Source organism: Oncorhynchus masou, chromosome 19 (assembly GCF_036934945.1).
Source record: "Oncorhynchus masou masou isolate Uvic2021 chromosome 19, UVic_Omas_1.1, whole genome shotgun sequence".
In the NCBI taxonomy this organism is placed as follows: domain Eukaryota; kingdom Metazoa; phylum Chordata; class Actinopteri; order Salmoniformes; family Salmonidae; genus Oncorhynchus; species Oncorhynchus masou.
The window spans coordinates 26,198,122-26,218,412 of NC_088230.1; the positions used below are offsets into that span (position 1 = coordinate 26,198,122).

The following is a 20,291-nucleotide window of genomic DNA, read 5'->3' on the forward strand; positions in this document are numbered from 1 at the left end:
GAAGGCGAGGTCAGTACAGGTGCATCAAAGCTGGGACCGAGAGACTGAAAAACAGCTTCTATCTCAAGGCCATCAGGCTGTTAAACAGCCACCACTAACATTGAGTGGCTGCTGCCAACACACTGACTCAACTCCAGCCACTTTAATAATGGGAATTGATGGGAAATGATAAAATATATCACTAGCCACTTTAAACAATGCTACCTAATATAATGTTTACATACCCTACATTATTCATCTCATATGTATACGTATATACTGTACTCTATATCATTGACTGCATCTTTATGTAATACATGTATCACTAGCCACTTTAACTACGCCACTTTGTTTACATACTCATCTCATATGTATATACTGTACTCGATACCATCTACTGTATCTTGCCTATGCTGCTCTGTACCATCACTCATTCATATATCTTTATGTACATATTCTTTATCCCCTTACACTTGTGTGTATAAGACAGTAGTTTTGGAATTGTTAGTTAGATTACTTGTTGGTTATTACTGCATTGTCGGAACTAGAAACAAGCATTTCGCTACACTCGCATTAACATCTGCTAACCATGTGTATGTGACAAATAAAATTTGATTTGATTTGATTTTAATGCAAGACGCCGGTTGTGACAAAAGCTCAGAGCTGTTTTTGACTTTAGCAACATTACACTTCATTTCATTAATAGGCTATGCAAAATCAGCACAAATTATACATGCATGGATTTCCCGCCCCACATCCACCAGCACTGCTGTGACTTGAGAGACTGGTGTGGTGTAGGTAGTGTTCATTAGGCACCAAACGGTAGGGAATGGACTGAAACTGGGACTGATCTATCTGGACTGGTTCAATAAGAAATATTCCTTTTAGCTTTTTGGTGCAAAACATTTTACGTCGCCTTCCCTAATGAACCCCACCCTGGTCTAGTCCGTACCTGATGTTTGTTCTTGCGGTCCAGCTGTCCCATCTTGTTGTTCATCAGGTCCTGCACCGTGTGGATCTCCGTCTTCATCTCCTCCTTGGTGGCCTCCAGCTGGTTCTCCAGCTTGTTGATCAGAGGCTCACAGCGACAGCCGTTGATAGGGGCCTGGGACACAGACAATAACCATGAGCACTGAGCCACTTGACAGTGGAGACTAACAGAACTAAACATGTTTTTGAAGCATGATGTACTAGTAAACCCAGGGGCCAACTTTCTCTGGGGACGGGTCCCCCCAGTTTTATAATTGGAATGTGATACAAAACAAGGCAACAGTGTGCATTAGGACTATGCAGATGCCTCTGAGCAGTCGGGTTGGCTGTTTGGAGTGAGTAAACCCCCTGTCGCAGGGCCATACTCAGACTGAAATATATGTTTCTAAATAGCAGAATATAGTAGCAAAGCCTCTTACAAGGTTTCAACATTACAGGAAATACATGATAGTAGCTCTATTCACAGTCCTTTAAAGCTACATTAAAAGTGAATTTGGTAAGCGTAATAAATCATAGCATCACATGAAAATGTTCAAACAAAATAAGTCATTGTAGAGACAGTGAGTATGTACTTTTTCTATCTACCTGCATGACCTTGCCATCCTTGCCTCGGTACAGTGTGTACAGCTGATAGGCCTTGTAGTTGTGTGGGGGGAGTGGGGGCTGAGGGGAGGAGCCTCGCAGTTTGCCCCGCCTCTTCTCTCCATGTTTGTTCTCTCTGCGACGGAGGGGTTCTGAGAGCGATGGCTGTAATGGCACGACAGCACAGCTCATCACATGTTCCACTTGTTTAATATTAATGACATATTTCACCTGGGTAAACATGTTTTGTTGTTAGAAGAATAAGGAAATAGCAGACCTTCTCATATGTTGTTGATAGAAGGTTACGATAATAGTTAACCTTCTCGTGTTGTTGTTAGATGGTTACGGTAATAGCTGACCTCATGTGTTGTTGTTAGAAGGTTACACTAATAGCTGACCTTCTCATGTGTTGTTACAAGGTTACGGTAATAGCTAACCTTCTCTCTGAGCTCCCTGTCTGTGCTCTTGCTCGCCTCAATCACCTCATGTTTGCGGGCGACGCGGTCACTGCTAGGGGTGTCGTCAGCAGCAGATGCGCTGTCCTGTAAGAAACGACAGAAAATGTGTCTTTCAGGCGAACATCTGAGCATCTATGCTATCGTATTCTGACACACACAGAGACAGTAGGAGTAAGATGAGGAGCTGTACTGTAACTGTACCTTCCTGGGCAGCATGTCATCCCTGGGGACAGACTGTGCTCGGCGATCAGCCTTCAGCTTGTCCCTCCTCTTCCTCACACTCCTGCCTCGGGTAAACCTCTGGACCTGAACATACAGAGGGAGAACAGGTTACGAACTAAAGGCCAGTGTATTATTTACTGGGTCTTCAAATTTACTGATTAGTTAGCAGTCCTGAATTTAATTGACTTTAGCTTATATTTTTTTATTTAACCTTTATTTAACCTTTTTGGAATAGGGGGCAGAATTTTTACTTTTGGATGAATAGCGTGCCCAGAGTGAACTGCCTCCTACTCTGTCCCAGGTGTTAATATATGCATATTATTAGTAGTATTGGATAGAAAACACTCTGAAGTTTCTAAAACTGTTTGAATGATGTCTGTGAGTATAACAGAACTCATATGGCAGGCAAAAACCTGAGAAGAAATCAAACCAGGAAGTGGGAAATCTGAGGTTTGTAGTTTTTCAACTCAGCTCCCATTGAAGATACATGGTGATATTAGTTATGTTTCACTTCCCAAGGCTTCCACTAGGATTCTACTCTAAAGGAGGGGCTCCTGAGGGCTCTTTGAGTGAGTGGTCTGGCAGCGCGCTCACGTGAAAGGTAGCTACGTTCCACTTCATTTGTACAGACAAAGGAATTGTCCAGTTGGAACATGAAGCAAGTTTTATGTTAAAAATATCCTAAAGATTTATTCCATACTTAGTTTGGCATGTTTCTACGGGCTGTAACAGAACTTTTTGAACTTTTCGTCCGCGCTTTTGGATTTGTTTACCAAACGCCATAACAAAATAATATATTTGGACATTTTTATTTTACCTTTATTTAACTAGGCAAGTCAGTTAAGAACAAATTCTTATTTTCAATGACGGCCTAGGAACAGTAGGTTAACTGCCTGTTCAGGGGCAGAACGACAGATTTGTACCTTGTCAGCTCGGGGATTTGAACTTGCAATCTTCTGGTTACTAGTCCAACGCTCTAACCACTAGGCTACCCTGCCGCCCCGACATATCTGATGGACATTATCGAACAAATCAAACATTTATGGTGGAACTGGGATTCTTGGGAGTGCATTCTGATGAAGATCATGAAAGGTAAGTGAATCTTTAAAATGCTATTTCTGAGTAATGTTGACTACCCAATATGGCAGGTATCTTTTTGGCTGCTTTGTTGTCTAAAGGCTGTACTCAGATTATTGCATGGTTTGCTTTCTCCGTAAAGTTTTTTTAAAATCTGACACAGCGGTTGCATTAAGGAGAAGTTTATCTAAAGTTCCATGTATAATAGTCATATCTTTATCAATGTTTATTATTAGTATTTCTGTAAATTGATGTGGCTCTCTGCACAATCACCGCATGTTTTAGAACATATAAATATGAACTTTATCAAACAAAACATACATGTATTGTGTAACATGAAGTCCTATGAGTATCATCTGATGAAGATCATCAAAGGTTAGTGATTAATTTATCTCCATTTCTGCTTTTTGTGACTCCTCTCTTTGGCTGGAAAAATGGCTGTGTTTTTCTGTGGCTTGGTGGTGACCTAACATAATCATTTGTAGTGCTTTCGCTGTAAATCCTTTATGAAATCAGACACTGTGGCTGGATTAACGAGAATTTTATCTTTAAAATGGTGTAAAATACTTGTATGCTTAATTATGAGATTTTTGTTGTTTTGAATTTGGCGCCCTGCACTTTCACTGGCTGTTGCGGGGGGGTTCCGCCAGTCCTAGACAGGTTAACCAGGTAGGCCAGTTGAGAACAAATTCTCATTCACAACTGCGACCTGGTCAAGATAAAGCAAAGCAGTGCGACAAAAACAGCATCACAGTTACACATAAACAAACGTACAGTTAATAGCACAATAGAAAAAGCTATGTACAGTGTGTGCAAATGTAGAAGAGTGGTGAGGTAGGCAATAAATAGGCCATAGAGGCAAAATAATTACAATTTAGCATTAACACTGGAGTGATAGATGTGCAGATGATGATGTGCAAGTAGGGTGCAAAAGAGCTAGAGGGTAAGTAATAATATGGTTGGCTGTGTTCAGATACAGTGATTGGTAAGCTGCTCTGACAGCTGATGCTTAAAGTTAGAGAGGGAGATATAAAACTCCAGCTTCAGTGATTTTTACAATTCTTTCTAGTCATTGGCAGCAGAGAACTGGAAGGAAAGGCGGCCAAAGGAAGTGTTGGCTTTGGGGATGACCAGTGAAATATACCTGCTGGAGCGCGTGCTACGGGTGGGTGTTGCTATGGTGACCAGTGAGCTGAGATAAGGCGGGGCTTTACCTAGCAAAGACTTATAGATGAACTGGAGCCAGTGGGTTTGGCGATTAATATGTCGTGAGGGCCAGCCAACAAGAGCATACAGGTCGCAGTGGTGGTTATTATATGGGACTTTGGTGACAGAAACGAATGGCACAGTTTTCTGAGTAGAGTGTTGGGGGCTATTTTGTAAATTACATCGCCGAGGTCAAGGATCGGTAGGATAGGCAGTTTTACGACTATCCTAGCTAATTACAATGGATCAAATTCAAATGATGTCACGACTTCCGCCGAAGTTAGTCCCTCTCCTTGTTCGGGCGGCATTCGGCGGTCGAAGTCACCGACTTTCTAGCCATCGCTGATCCTCTTTTCATTTTCCTTTGGTTTTGTCTTGTCTTGTATCACACCTGGTTCCAATGCCATCAATTACATGTGTATTTAACCCTCTGTTCCCCCTCATGTCCTTGTTGGTGATTGTTTGTTAGTAAGCAATGTGCAAGTTATGTTCTGGTGTGCGACGGGTTTTGTACTTGTACCTACTTATATTATTTTGTATATTTTGGTTTTCGGGGGTTTTGAGCACTTATTAAACTGCTCCGTTTATACCAAGTTCGATCTCCTGCGTCTGACTTCCCTGCCACCAGCACGCACCCCCTTTCAAATGATCAAATCAGTGCTGGTTGAATCAGTAAGTAGTTATTGTTCATCAGTGATGGTTGAATCAGTAAGTAGTTATTGTTAATCAGTGATGGTTGAATCAGTAAGTAGTTATTGTTAATCAGTGATGGTTGAATCAGTAAGTAGTTATTGTTCATCAGTGATGGTTGAATCAGTAAGTAGTTATTGTTAATCAGTGATGGTTGAATCAGTAAGTAGTTATTGTTAATCAGTGATGGTTGAATCAGTAAGTAGTTATTGTTCATCAGTGATGGTTGAATCAGTAAGTAGTTATTGTTCATCAGTGCTGGTTGAATCAGTAAGTAGTTAATTGATAAATCAGTGATGGTTGGTATCTATGGTCGTCTCCCAAGGACTCTGCCCATATTTGCACTTGATGCAGGAACACCTTTACTGCCAACCCACAGGAATGAAGTCAGATAAACACCTGAAGTATCGTAACTCAAGTCCAAACACAGTTGGCAGCATGAGTGTTTCTATATAAATATATAGCGAGATAAGGCAGGCGTGTGAGGTGGTGATAAACACTGCTTGGCTGCCCCTGCTTGTCAGACTAGGTGAACCTGTACTCACCTGAGGTGCTTTGGTCAGGAGAAGGGCTACGTCTGGGTTGTTGTGTTCTCTGGCCTGGTCCAGTGCAGTCTGGCCTGCCTGCACACACACAGACAAGAGGTCAATCAACACCTAGACTGTGTCCCAAATGGAACTCTTTTCCCTTTATAGTGCACTACTTTTGACCAGGGCTCTGGTCAAAAGTACTGCACTATATAAAGCAGGGGTGTTCAACTCTTTCCCTATGAGGCCTGGAGCTTGCTGGTTTTCTGTTCTACCTGATAATTAATTAATTGCACACACCTGCCTAAATACGTCCCTGACTAGATGGGAACAATGAAAAAATGCAGTGAAACTGGCTTGGAGGTCCAGAGGTGAGTTTGAGGGATATAGAGAATAGGCAGTCATTTGGGATGCAGACCTACTTAGGGATGAATGATTCAACTGTATATGGCACTGAGTTGAGGACGAATATACAAATGTATTTCCAAGTAGCTATTTCAGTTGTCAGTATGCCAAAACGTTTCTTGAACAGTATACTATTACTCATCAAAGTCTGCGTGGCTTTAACTGAGTGAAAAACTACACCACTGGCTCGAGAGCGGTGACATTCGTCAAGATGAAGAGGGCCTTTAGAAGTGCATGACTGCTCCAGAGCATAGTGAACACAGTAGGGCCGGGCCCCGGAGGCACTTTACTCACGTTGTTGCGGATGCTGCTGTCTGTTCCTGCCTCCAGCAGAAGCCGCACTGTTTTCTTATGATTCAGCGCAGCTGCAACATGCAGTGGTGTGTCCCCAGCCTTGCCCAGAAAAGAGAGAGAGGGAGAAAGGGAGAGAGACTTAGTGTACTGAATGTTCCGTTGGATTTTTACGCATCAACAAACAAATACAGAACAATGTTATACGGTCCCTGCTCTGTGCTATTAAAACCTAAATACAGCCATATATTTACTATATCCAGTAGGTTTACTGCACAATGCTAAGACTAAGTTAGGATAAATCAAGGGAAGGACCTTTGACAAAGATATGATTCACACGACAATTATATTTTACATTAAAAGAATAAAAGCTACTAAAGTACATTCACATAGTACTTGTACATGCATCACAATAGCATTTTACAAAAAAATGATAAAGACATTTTAAAAGACATTCTCAGAAAGCAGAGAGTGTCACAGCAGGGTCTCGAGCTGGATACACAACCCCTTCAAATGTCCCAAAAACAAGGTAAAGGCCTCTGTGTGAAAGTAGTGTCAGTCACATGCTCAGACTAACCTGGTTCTTCTCTGCCACGGAGCAGAATGCTCCCAGGAGGATGCGGAGCATGGACACATGGTTGTAGCGGGCCGCTACATGCAGACACGTGTCACCTACCTGGAACACAATGAAGAGAGACCACCACCGCACACAGCTCAAGTTTTCATTCACGCAGATGTTGGGAAAGCAATCAAAGACAGGAGCGTTTTTAATGGCACAGGGAAGTGACTCGAGGACAAATGAACGACACTGAGAGCTACTTCCTCTGTTCTTGTTGACTGAGAGCAGTTCACCCATGAGGGGAGATTAGGTTTGAAGTGCAGAGTAGAGCACAGAGACGTACGTAGTTTCATAATTAAGTGACTACTTAAGTATGCAAACTGCTCTGCGGTGGTAGTTAACTGTAGAAAGGCTTCTATGTCAGCATGGATTTCCTACGCAGTGGTTCAGATATACCATGGGAAGAGTACTGTGGGGTAACTAGCAACATTTTGTGCCACAAAATTAATCTTTCACACAAAATACAGCAGGTTACAAACAGCGCCCCGTGGACTAGCCAACCATAGAGGAAGAGGACTTACATGGTTCTTGCTGTCAGGCCTGGACCCACCCAGCAGCAGGACCTTGGAGCTCTGAGCGTGGCCATTCTGACAAGCAAGGTGGAGGGCTGTGTTTCCTGCCTACATGGACAGAAAGACAGACAGACACCAGGGGTTGTGGTTAATAGTGAGATAACATTTTGGAACATATTTCCATTTGCAGCTGTATTCACAGGAGGTTGATGGCCAGAATAGAACAAATGAAATGGCATCAAACACATGGTTTCCATGACATTCCTGTTTCCATGTATTTGATGCCATTCCATTCACTCCATTCCAGACATTATTATTTTATTTAACTAGGCAAGTCAGTTAAGAACAAATTCTTATTTACAATGACGGCCTACCGGAGAACAGTGGGTTAACTGCTTTGTTCAGGGGCAGAATGACAGATGTTTACCTTGTCAGCTCGGGGATTCAATCCAGCAACCTTTTGGTTACTGGCCCAACGCTCTAACCACTAGGCTACCTGGTGTTCCCTATTGAACACTAAAAGCTCTCCAGTCATATAATAGTCTGCTGTCACAGCACAGGACCTACTGGAACACTGCCTGTTTCATAACCAATCACATCTACAGTATTTGCAGTAGACTTACCTTGTTTTTTGCGTGAACGTTGGCTCCGGCCTTAACCAGCAGTTTGACAGACTGGCTGTTGCCGTGCCACGAGACCTCATGCAGAGCAGTGTTACCGTCCTGCAATAACGAACACAGTCAAGAAAGAACTTTACACATCTACCACCTGACCTCTGGATTATCATACTAGACAACCCTGTTATTGGTTTTCATTCAGTCAAAATAGCTGACATAGCAGGATAAGTAGGAGGTTATGTGTTGAGGCCTACGGGGTCTGGTTTCCTTTAGAGGGTCAGTGTGGCTTTGCTTTCGCTCTACCAGGTGTGGCAGCTGGAGAGTGGCGGTTACCTCTGTAACAATATACACTCTTTCTATCCGCAAGGACTTCCACGGGGCTGGTTGCATCCCAAATGGCACCCTATTCCCTTTTTAGTGCACTATTTTAACCATGGCCCATAGGGAATAAGGTGCCATTTGGGACGCATCGTATTACCTTCTCTGGGAATGAATGAGGGTTAAGCCAATTACAGGCAGTATTTTCTCTACAGATTGTCAAATAGCGTTAGTGCTGTCTGACAGTATGTTGGGGTTTAAAATCCCTCTACGCCATTGAGTGAGTGCATTGGGGCTCTGCTTTCAGCCCTGTGTGAGCGCTGTTGTGTGTGTCTGATATGTACCTTGTCCTGTCTGTCCAGAGCACACCCTTCCTGGATGAGGGCAGAGATAACGTCACTGTTTCCCACCACGGCTGCCCGATGTAAGGCTGTCTGCTCACCCTACATGCACATGCACACACACACACACACACACACACACACAGAGCTCAGTTAGGGGGTTATTTTCCCAACCACACATCAACAATTAGTTCAGAGGTCAATGATGAATACAATATCAAAAGGCAGTAGTTGATTCCTTCTGACTTCAATGTGATGGCTCAACGTTTTAGTAGGCTCTCACAATGAGTACATCATCCATCCAACAAAGTGTCAGGTTGTTATTAACACAAGGAATAACAATGATGTTACAACAATCATCCAACACTGCAGTATGACATCAGATAAGCCTTCATACTATCACAGTATACTACAGTGGGCATCCTCCATACAAAGCAGTGAACACAACCACAGAAGCAGCAGGCAAAAGCACTCAGTTCAGCCCAGCTCTCATTTATGTTCTACCATAAATGGAATTCCTGCAAACATAGAGAACCCTTCTCACAGCAGCTCAACAGAGTGATGTTTAGCAGGCCAGGTTTGACATATCATGAGAAGGGTGGAAGAGAGAAATCAAAAAGAAGCGCTGCTTCCTGTGACCGGAGGAGGATGTGGGGTTTAGTTTGGTCATTCCAAGCAAGATAACTAAGAGGCGTGCTGAAGAGCTTTTCTCTAACCTCCTTCTTCACTCTCCCTGATCTCCCAGGCCCAGTCCCAGCAGCTTTCCTCCACTGCTGTCTCTCTCTCCCCTCCTCCTTCTCGGGGCCACTCACCCCATTGGTGGCTGGGGACACGCTGCGGCCCATTCGGGATCGGGAGCTCATTGACCAGATGGAGAGAATTTGGGAGCGCCAGAGGTTTGGGCCGTTATCTGTGGGTGTGGGACTGGGGAGGGCTAGGGGGGACGACCGCCCCCCAGGGGGTGAGCCCCGTGGAGGGCTGCTGTATCCCTCAACATGGCAGTCCAAATAATCCCACTCTAGGTCACTGGAGGTCATTACAATACTACTGTGACAGTCTTAGAGAAATAGAAAAGGTGTCCGCACGCAGGAGAAACCACACTGCAACCAAACAGACCAGCAACCAGACTCAAAACCTTCATACAATTGTGTTATTTGAGTGTTTAAAAGGTGACCTCGCACACATTTAAATGTCTAAGTTAAACATTCTGGAGTTTGTTTGCGTGAATGTATAAATATTACACGGTGTAATATTGGTATAAATATTACATGGTGTAATATGGGTGTGATGTTCATTTGGGAAGATTCTGAGTGACACTAATGCAACGACAGAGAACACAAAGCAATGGTCCACACACACATTCCTTTTCACAGTCATGACTGCAGTGCAAGCTGGAAACATGGAAAGAGCAAATGAAAGGCAGCATATAAACAGACAGTCTTACGTCGTCCTGGATGTCAAGATCGCAGCCGGCCTTCAGCAGAATGCGCAGAACCTCGATGTGGCCCTTGTAGGAAGCCAGGTGCAGGGGACTTCTGCCGTACTGCAGACACAGAACACACACTCTCACACACACACACAGAAGAGAGGGGCACAGCAACTGAAGAGAGATACAGCAGGTGAAGCCAACCAGACTGTATGTCAGTATCCCCAACTGAAGCCAACCAGATTGTATATCAGTGTCCCAACTGAAGCCAACCAGACTGTATATCAGTGCCCCCAACTGAAGCCAATCAGAATGTATATTAGTGTCCCCAACTGAAGCCAACCAGACTGTATATCAGTGTCCCCAACCAGGCTGCATATCAGACACAGAGAGACTGACAATGTGTCTACAGGGCAATCGTATTCATTAACACATGGCTGTCATCATGGCACAGCAGTTAGCCGCACGCAATCTGTCCCATTTGAATAATGAGTCGCCAGTAAACAAACAAATGTTTAATCCACAGATGGTTTAAAAGAAGCTAGGATGGAGAGAGAACCTCCACAGCTGCTTATGGATTAGCTGCCCACATCCTCTGGCTCTAAGGCCAACAATTATGGGACCTGCAGCCTGCTATGGAGCAAATGTGACTTTATCTTTATCTTTCTATAGTAATAATGGATTGTTTGCCAGGCTAAATCAGTGATGCTACTCGACACCACGATCATATGCTGTATTGGATTAGGTAAGGTTAGACATGGCAGATACTCTTCATGAAATGTGCCTTTTCTTATAACAACTGAAAAGGAATATAAAGTGTACTTAAGAGATATCTGGAGTTAAGTTAATGTAAACAAATAATCTCAGTAAATCCTAAAGCCTTATACCAAGATACATAACCCTATCTCTCCCCATAGGCTACAGTAAAGCACAGTAACTATCTGGAAGTGAGAAAATAAAATGCAATTGTGTGCTAACCAGCAGCGATGCGTGGGTAAAATCACTAGGGAACCTATGTGTTGTAATAATTGTGTTGTTTGCTCTATAACCTGTTAGTTCATATGCCTTGCGACCATGATATATACTGTAGGCCTAAAGTCCGAGACAATAAGAAGACACAGAGGCAGAATAAATTCAACCACACTTTTGTTTCATCTCAAAACCGGAGGGCAGCTTCTGTCCGGTAAAGTCCACAAAACATATTGCATGTAACAAACAGTAACTGTGCATGACCTACGGCATGGTCAAGCAAGTTAATGTTTCCAACATTTTGGGACTACCTAACAACTACTGATTTAGAACCATGGCGAGTTACCGCAAGTCACAAAGATAACAGGGGCTGCCTCCACTTTTCCAACACAATTTCAACTTCAACATTTCAACATCATCAAATCACCCATGCTTAGTCTAATACAGTGACAACTAAAAGATACCAAAAACAATTTAGTCCAATCAACGTAAGTTAAATATGATGTGGCTGGCCATTTTTCTGATTTGTGTGCATGTTCATTCCTGCAAGTAGAAAACACATGTTGACTCCCCCCTACTTATGAAGAAACACCAATACCATCCTCCTCGCTTTCATGTTGACAAAATGCTCTATCACGCTGTCATACAGTAACACACTTTTATTTTTTGTTGTCTTAGGCTACCTGGCTAAAATGCTTGCTCGCTAGCCTTAGCTAGTCAACATTAGCCTTCTATATTTAGCTACATAATTGAACTTCCATCCTCTCAGGCCAGGGGCACAATGTATGAATTAATGGTTGGCTTAGAATCACCGTTATAGTCATTGGCGAGTATGGAGAATGAAGTAAAATCACAAGTCCAAATCCCTATCTCCATCCATGGTTCATTTAGGAAAGGGCCCATTTTAACTAGCTAAGTAGCCACCGGAGGACAACAACACAACGAGATGCAACAATTCAAGTTGTTTCTGTTAATGACGTATGCTCTCGATGCGATTTGATAGGAGTGAAGCCAAAACCCAACAGGCTTCCCTTGACACTTTTTGTTGGGTGCGCCAGGACCATTCATAGTTGAGCACACTCAATTTAGCTTAATGCTGATTGGCTATTATTTTATATTGTTTTTTTATCAAGGGGAGGCCAAATACTTGCTGGCTTCTCTTGCATTCAATGCTACGGGTGGCAACAATGTCATACTCTTTTGGACCAGACTGCCCTCACCCACCTCGATAAGACGAATACTAATGTGAGAATGCTGTTCATTGACTACAGCTCAAAACCATTGTTCCCTCCAAGCTCGTCACCTTGCTTAGGACTCTGGGTCTGAACACCTCCCTCTGCAACTGGATCCTGGACTTCCTGACGGGCCGCCCCTAGGTGGTGAGGGTAGGCAACATCACCTCCGCCATGCTGACCCTTAACACAGTGGTGTATGCTTAGTCCCCTCTTGTACACGACTGTGTGACCACGCATGACTCCAACACCATTTTCAAGTTTGCTGACAACATGATAGTGGTAGGCCTGATCACAGGCGACACTGAGTCAGCATACAGGGAGGAGCAGTGACCTGGCCGTGTGGTACTGGAGTAACAACCTCTCCCTCAACATCAGCAAGACCAAGGAGCTGATGGTGGACTACAGAAAACGGAGGGGAGAGCACACCCCCATCCACATCAAAGTGGCAGCAGTGGAGCAGGTAGACAGGATTAAGTTCATCGGTGACCAAATCACTAAAGACTTAAAATGGTCCAAACACACACACAGTCATGAAGAAAGCGCGACAGCGCCTTTCCCCCTCAGGAGGTTGAAAAAGTTTGGCATGGGTCCTCAAATCCCGAAAAGGTTCTACAGCTGTACCATTGAGAGCAAATTGACTGGCAGCATCACCTCTTGGTATGGCAATAGCACCGCCTTCGATCGCATGGGGCCGAGCTCCCGGCCATCCAGGACCTCTATATCAGGCGGTGTGAAAAGAAGGCTCGGAAAATTGTCAAAGACTCCAACCACACAAGCCATAGTCTATTTTCTCTGCTGCCGCACGGCAAGAGGTACCGATGCATCAAGTCTGACACCAACAATCTCTTGAACAGATTCTATCCCCAAGCAATACAACTGATATATAGCTAACAAAATAGCTACACAAACTATCTTGAGTTTACCTTGTATCTTTTATTTCAATATTTGCACTAAGCACACTCTTAGCACACTCACAGGGCCCTACACACTCACAGGGCCCTACACAGTCACAGGGCCCAACACAGTCACACACACTGTCAGTCCAACACACACACAAACCCTCACTCCATCATCTGCTCACTTACACATAATATGCACATACATTTATACTGACTCCACACACCCACTCACATACTAACTGTTGTTACTCTGTTTATCTTATATCCTGTTACCTAGTCCCTTTACCCCTATACATATCTACTTTCATCACTCCAGTATCCCTGCACATTGTAAATATGGTATTAGAACTGACTTTAACAAATATATTTCCTGTATATAGTATGCTTATTTGCTTACTTACTTTATTGTGTATTTCATATTTCATATTCTTATTTTTGTGGAGTTTTTTTCAAGTAATACATTGTTATTGATTATTGCATCGTTGGGTTTTGAGTTTGCAAGAGAGGTATTTCACTGTATTTGTGCATGTGACATCAAAACTTGAACCAGACAGCATCAGATAGATTGCCTCTACATACAGAGACAGGGGGGCACTGTTACACTTGCTTTGATGCTTTTTCCTGCGAGATACATTCAGCCTCTTCAGTATTGAAGGAAAATTATGAAATAAAGAGAGACAAATTCTTTTAGATGTTTTTCTTGGTCCATTCTTTTGGGAAGCCTGGCTTCCCTTGACATCCACCAATACTGGTGCTGTCTGTGTGCTGCAGAATTCCTCTCCAGAAACATGCAGCTGGCAGCCATTTTGAATTATCTGTCTGAGTTAATACAATGTAATTAGAGGTCAGGTGTGCATTGACAGACTGCAATCACAAAGAACTACATCAACGCAACCCCCTCATTAACAGCGCTCCATTAAACAGAGAGACAGGAGAAGCCACAATTCCTTCAGCAGGGGAAGCTGGCGTGCTACATGGGTGTGGCTTGACACTACCTGGTATTCACTAGGGCCAGGCAGGGGTTGAATTTCACTGGGCCAGGCTTGGAGGGCTGCCATGGAATTGTCTCAGGTAAACACCAGTCATAGGCCCAGGGTGAGGTCTGTTCTTTTATCCCAGAAGACTGTAGCTGGACATGGACTGAGCCTGCTCTCTATTCTGTGGCCTGGTGTGACCTCAGAGAGGCACAACAGTTATTTATTTTTATCTTACCTTTATTTAACTAGGCAAGTCAGTTAAGAACAAATTCTGAAGTCCTAGGAACAGTGGGTTAACTGCCTTGTTCAGGGGCAGAACGACAGATTTTAACCTTGTCAGCTCAGGGATTCGATCTTGCAACCTTCTGGTTACTAGTCCAACGCTCTAACCAGTAGGCTACCTGCCGCCCCGTTATATTCTAACTCCTCTCTTTCTCATTCTCAAAACAGTTTTTATCTTCCTGAGGAACTAAACCATCCATCCAGCACTTGACACTTTACCTCACACTCCCCACTACTACTCCCTTCCCCTGAAGCAGAGGCATTTCCAACTGAAATGTAATCCTCATGTTCCTGGGCTTAGTATTTATTAGGGCTCACTGCCAAAAAAATAAAAATAGAGCCAATCACAATATTATCAAAGAGACAGAGAGGCCTAACAAATGTAGCCATGTAAGATAAATGGTCATATTTATTCAGTCATTTATTCACATTTCACTAAGTGCTGCGCATTTAACAATGTCCTCCCTATAAAGAATTATAAATTCATTTCCTGAAACAAAATGTGCAGCAGCTTGATACATTTAAGAGGAATGAAAGCAGAGAAGAAAAGCTTCTGCCAAGAGACGTGTCCTGTTATTGAGGAAGTAAATGTATTAGGCTCAGGAAAAAATGCCTCTGCCTGCCTTATTGACCAGTATCACATTGCAGTCTATAAAGATAAAGACTGGAGATCTGAGGAAGATCTCCCTCAACACCTCAGGTCTGTACCAGAGCTGCTCTGACAGAGACACAAAGGAAGACCATTCACTTCACAGACAGACAGGACCGCTACAGTAGCGCATGACTTCAATCAATCACGTCTAGCTGTGACTCTCTCAGCAAACACCCCAAACCTGACAGCTCAAGATAGATTCACTGTCAAATTGACAGCACACATTCTGTAAAGCCAAGTCATGCAATGATGATACGTTATTGTCATATTGCGGGTAACACTGTTGGTTCCAGCTGAACATACTAAATTTCATCGGTCTATATTAAATGTGTCACTCTTGCATTTGTACTGCACTCCTCCTCTGGTCCTTTAAGTGCACAAGCTTGTGGCTACATGGAATGTGCATGACGTGACACACACACGGTTAAGGTCAGCCTCAGACAGAGACCCTCACGGACCTGTTCATTTGTCATCAACGCCAATGCATTCCTATTCCTTTCCAAATACTCCAAATTCCAACAGCCCCTTCCTGTAAAATAGACCTACTGACATTCTGTGGTGAAACATGGTAGTTTTACACACCGACCAGTATAACAGGCATACACTGTATATGCCTATTAGTGTATCCAAGAATCAGTTAGGATTATAATATGGTCATATGCTCCTCTAGTCCCAATAACCATTTTACATTGTGCCGTAGAGGGGATCTAATCAGAGCATGAAATACACATACAACCATACAATACACATAAATCTGCCCATGGTCGTTGCCCTGGTGGCCCAATGAGGCTGCAGTTGAGTGAGACACAGTACCCACACAAATTCACCCATATTGGTGAATGGCTACACACAGACACTGTACCCACACAAATCCACCCATATTGGCAAATGGCGACACACAGACACAGTACCCACACATCTGACGGGGAAAAAGGATGACGACTACTACTTATATACACATTAAAAAGACAAACGTGTGATAAACACACACGGAGACCACCTCCTCTGTTCCACTCACCTTGGTGACAGCTACTTTGGCGCCCTTGTTGATGAGCTGGACCACATTGTCAGCCTGGCCCTTGTGGGAGGCTACGAGGAGGCGCTCGGACAGTGCGAGGACCGCAGCCTCATCCTGCTGGCTCATGTAAGCAGGGTAAGTGAAGCACTGTCTCCAAGACACGGTGCTCCAAGGAGAGGGTGGGGTGGGGGGTGGGGGCTGACACCCACACCCACACTAACTCATCACCGACACACACAGGGATAGTGGGCAGAAAGAGAGGAGAAGAGGAGAGAAGAGAGGGCTTGGACCTCTGGACACTCCCAGGTTGGCTCCCTCATGTCATCCTCAGTGCCTGCAAGAGAACAGGAAACACATGTGGTGGTAACAAGCTAGCACATGTCACATGGTAGTGTAGAAGACTAGCAAACAGGAAGCCAGGAGGGAATGGGGGGAATAGATTGAGATTTCAATGGTGATTGCATCAATGCTACTAGCTACCTAGCCCACTATATCCAGCTGTGGGAATTGGGAAAACATAACATTTCCTGTTGGGGAGACAGCAGCTGTAGAATAGCTATGTGTTTTAAATTAGTTTATACATGTTGAAAAGGAGTGATCAACAACAACAGAGGAGAGTGCCATCCATACAAACACTTTGGTTTTCACTTGTTATGTCATACCATCAGACACAATGCCATAGAAAAGATAATAAAAACAGCCATAACCAACCACAGGAGTCAGACTTATGCGGTAAGTTGAGTGAGAGTTGGTGTGACCGCAGGCAGAGTGACTCACTGGAAAAAAGGCTGTCTTTCCAGGAGTTCCTACCATCATTACAACCCATCAACATGTTGAGCTGTCAAATCTGTGACTGTTTCTACCTGACTCAGAGGAACTAGCTCACGATTAACCACGCCAGCAATTGGTGAAACGCAGTATAAGGTACTCAATGTAGCTTATTAGCTGAATTATAAGACTGAGCATCCTCCAGGCTGTATTCGGTCATGCTTGTTGAAACCGAGTAAACTGCAGAGGAAATGGTACATTGTAATTTTAGACTAAGTATGTGTGCTTTTTTAAGTTACTAATGGTGGTCTGACAGCGTGTTATGCGTTTGTTCCATCATTATGACAGGTGATGAGGTCACCTAGCTATCTTCTCAAGTATCAGAGGACACAGCCACATTAAGCAATATGACAAAATAATGATTTCTTCCATTCAGCCCCATAGACATTATATGGGTTTGTAAAGATATACCAGAGAAGGCAATACCAAGACAAAAGGATGTGCGCATAATATAGCATGTCAATGCATACTTTCAATGCAGGTCTATTGTCCCCCCCCCCCAGTCGTAGGAGTGGTGAGGAAGCAGTCCTTATTCACAGGTCTTAACATGGCTCACTATCTGGTTACAGTGCTTCAAATGTATTAGTCATATGTACAGGATCCACGTGGTATAAACTGTCAATCTAAATGCTTACTGGCAGGTTCCTCGACAATCCAACAACAATAATAAATAAGAAAATATAAGAATTGGAACATAAAGTAAATGGCTCAGTAGAATAAAATAAAGATTTTAGCATAAGTATAATACACGAAGACACAAAGTATCGTCCAATATTTACACGTGTATCATTGCTTCCGTGAATGAAATGCGATGATCCAAGAAGTTAAATTAATGGGCTGGTAAATCTAAAACTTTACATTTCAGGGACAGCTGAATATATATACCAAGGAGAAACAACATTACATTATGAAATAGCCCACCATGTAATCCTGTAAAGTACAGGTCCTAATTATGTAATGCAAAAGAATCTCAGTCTACCGCTTGGTCCAGCACACCTACTATAAGGTTTCGGTCACACCTACTTCACAGGCACCACCTATAGCTAAGAGAGAACAGAGGGGGACAAAATAACCAAACAAGTCATGCTATGTCTTAATGATAGTTTGGTCTGTCTCCTTTAGCCCCACCTCCTATCAACTTAAACAGAGAGTCTAGATAAATCTCTTTGAAGGGCTAAATAACTTAGACAAGCAGGCTATACTGCAGCCATAGATCATAAGTCTGTTGAAACACTTTAAAACATCTGTTTCATCAGGGATATACGCTAGATACCTATCTAATCCCCATATGGTTGTTCTGGGTTCTGCTGGCTGGAAGCAAAGGTTTCATCTCTTCTCAGTGGGGGCTTTAGAGGGCTCAGAGGCCTTTTATCCTGGCCCCTTGGTGTAGAGTGAGAGAAAAGGAGCTGGCCTGCTCCTCTACCAGTGTGGCTTTAATGGAGTTTCTCGCAGTCCAATGCCTGGACCCAATTAACTGGATTTGTGTTGGTGAGTCTGATACAGCTCTCCGATTAAAGATCCCTTTCAGGTGCCTCTAATCTGGGGGCCATCTGATCCGCTCGCTGTAAAGCATCAAGGTGGGTGCATCCTGACACAGCTAACGGCACCCAGCTCTGTGTAATCTCTGACTTCTGTCAACCATTACGGAAGGAAAGGAGGGGCCATGGCACAACTTCACCTATTAACTGTCAGTTCCTCTCTAAGTTCACTTCAAATGTCACTGTCATAAAGAACTGTTGTTTGGGGAATTAAATTGAACATCTAAGTGTGAATAATGGTATCAGACAGGGCTGTTCCATCTCGTCTCATGAGATTCTCTTGTTCCGAAGGCACCTTACATGTCCAAGGATACGACTCTGAAACATGAGACCAACCTGAGCTCATTATTAGCTCAATTATCCCTCTTTCTAGAGGAAGTGAGAGATTCCGAACAAACAGTCATAACTATTTTCCTGTGAACACTCATTGTTCAGCTCCGATCTGGAGAGGAAGAGGCATGTCCTATCAGATCCCCTGAGTCTAATCTACTTTGACAACAGTTGTGTAAAGTGATTAAGTAAAAATACTTTAAAGTACTACTTAAGTTGTTTTTGGGGGTATCAGTACTTACTTTACTATTTATATTTTTGACTACTTTTACTTTTATTTCACTACATTCCTAAAGAAAAGAATGTACTGTTTACTCCATACATTTTTCCTGACACCCAAAAGTAATCGCTACATTTGAATACTTAGCAGGACCGGAAAATGGTCAAATTCTCATCTTATCAAGAAAACATCCCTGGTCATCCCTACTGCCTCTGATCTGGCAGACTCACTAAACACATGCTTCATTTGAAAATCTCTGAATGTTAGAGTGTGCCCCTGGCTATATGTAAATTAAATAAACAAGAACATGTTGCCATCTGGTTTGCTTAATATAAGGAATTTGAAATGATTTATACTTTTACGTTTGATACTTAAGTATATTTTAGAAATTACATTTACTTTAGATTTTTAAGTATATTTAAAACCAAATACTTTTAGACTTTTACTCAAGTAGTATTTTACTGGGTGACTTTCACTTTTACTTGAGGCATGTTCTATTAAGGTATCTTTACTTTTACTCAAGTATGATGATTGGGTACTTTTTCCACCACTACTCTAATGGCTGTAGTGTGTTGAAATCATTTCTCTGCAAATAAAGTATCTCACACAAACATGCATGCACACACACACACACACATACAGTTTTGCAATGCTATTCATTTTCTATTCTTTGTAAAGATATTCCTGGATGTACCACAGTTGTCAGGTTAAAATAATAGAAAATTGAAGTCAGGTCCTTTCTATTGAACACCAGGGACCCCATTGAAGATAGCTAGTTACCACATGTAGGCTATAATTCTGATCAAACAGTACAGTAGCCGTCATGTGGAACTATGCTTGTCAGGCCAAGGGTGATCACGCTAGGATAAGCGTTAACAAGTCTAACAAGCATAGCAGATCCAAAACTGCTGCAGTGTTTAGAAAACACTGTGCCTTTTCTATAACTCTTCATTATCTATTATGCACAACTAGCCCATCTTACTGTCCTCTAATCTTCTGTCACTTTAAAACAGAAGAATAAAAAATATTTTCGATTCCCAAATATGCCATGTTTCAATTTCAAATCTGAACAGGGGAATTTCC

The 20,291-nt window shown here is 42.9% G+C and overlaps 1 protein-coding gene across 6 annotated transcripts in view; it reads right to left on the reverse strand.

Moving 5' to 3' along the window:
* Window positions 1-20,291, reverse strand: part of LOC135506067 (ankyrin repeat domain-containing protein 6-like) — a 32,512-nt gene that overhangs the window by 4,731 nt on the left and 7,490 nt on the right. For 2 of the 6 annotated variants that reach the window (XM_064925453.1, XM_064925451.1), the window contains exons 2-13: window positions 16,293-16,626; window positions 10,279-10,377; window positions 8,838-8,936; window positions 8,182-8,280; window positions 7,568-7,666; window positions 7,005-7,103; window positions 6,431-6,529; window positions 5,750-5,827; window positions 2,211-2,315; window positions 1,989-2,093; window positions 1,555-1,716; window positions 932-1,084 (exon numbers count right to left, since the gene is read on the reverse strand). In XM_064925453.1, coding sequence (XP_064781525.1) covers window positions 932-1,084; window positions 1,555-1,716; window positions 1,989-2,093; window positions 2,211-2,315; window positions 5,750-5,827; window positions 6,431-6,529; window positions 7,005-7,103; window positions 7,568-7,666; window positions 8,182-8,280; window positions 8,838-8,936; window positions 10,279-10,377; window positions 16,293-16,418 — 1,323 coding nt within the window. In that variant the 5' untranslated portion in view covers window positions 16,419-16,626. Of the gene's footprint in view, window positions 1-931; window positions 1,085-1,554; window positions 1,717-1,988; window positions 2,094-2,210; window positions 2,316-5,749; window positions 5,828-6,430; window positions 6,530-7,004; window positions 7,104-7,567; window positions 7,667-8,181; window positions 8,281-8,837; window positions 8,937-9,550; window positions 9,935-10,278; window positions 10,378-16,292; window positions 16,627-20,291 lie in introns of those variants that run through there. The other 4 variants (XM_064925449.1, XM_064925448.1, XM_064925452.1 and 1 more) reach the window with 3 other exon arrangements.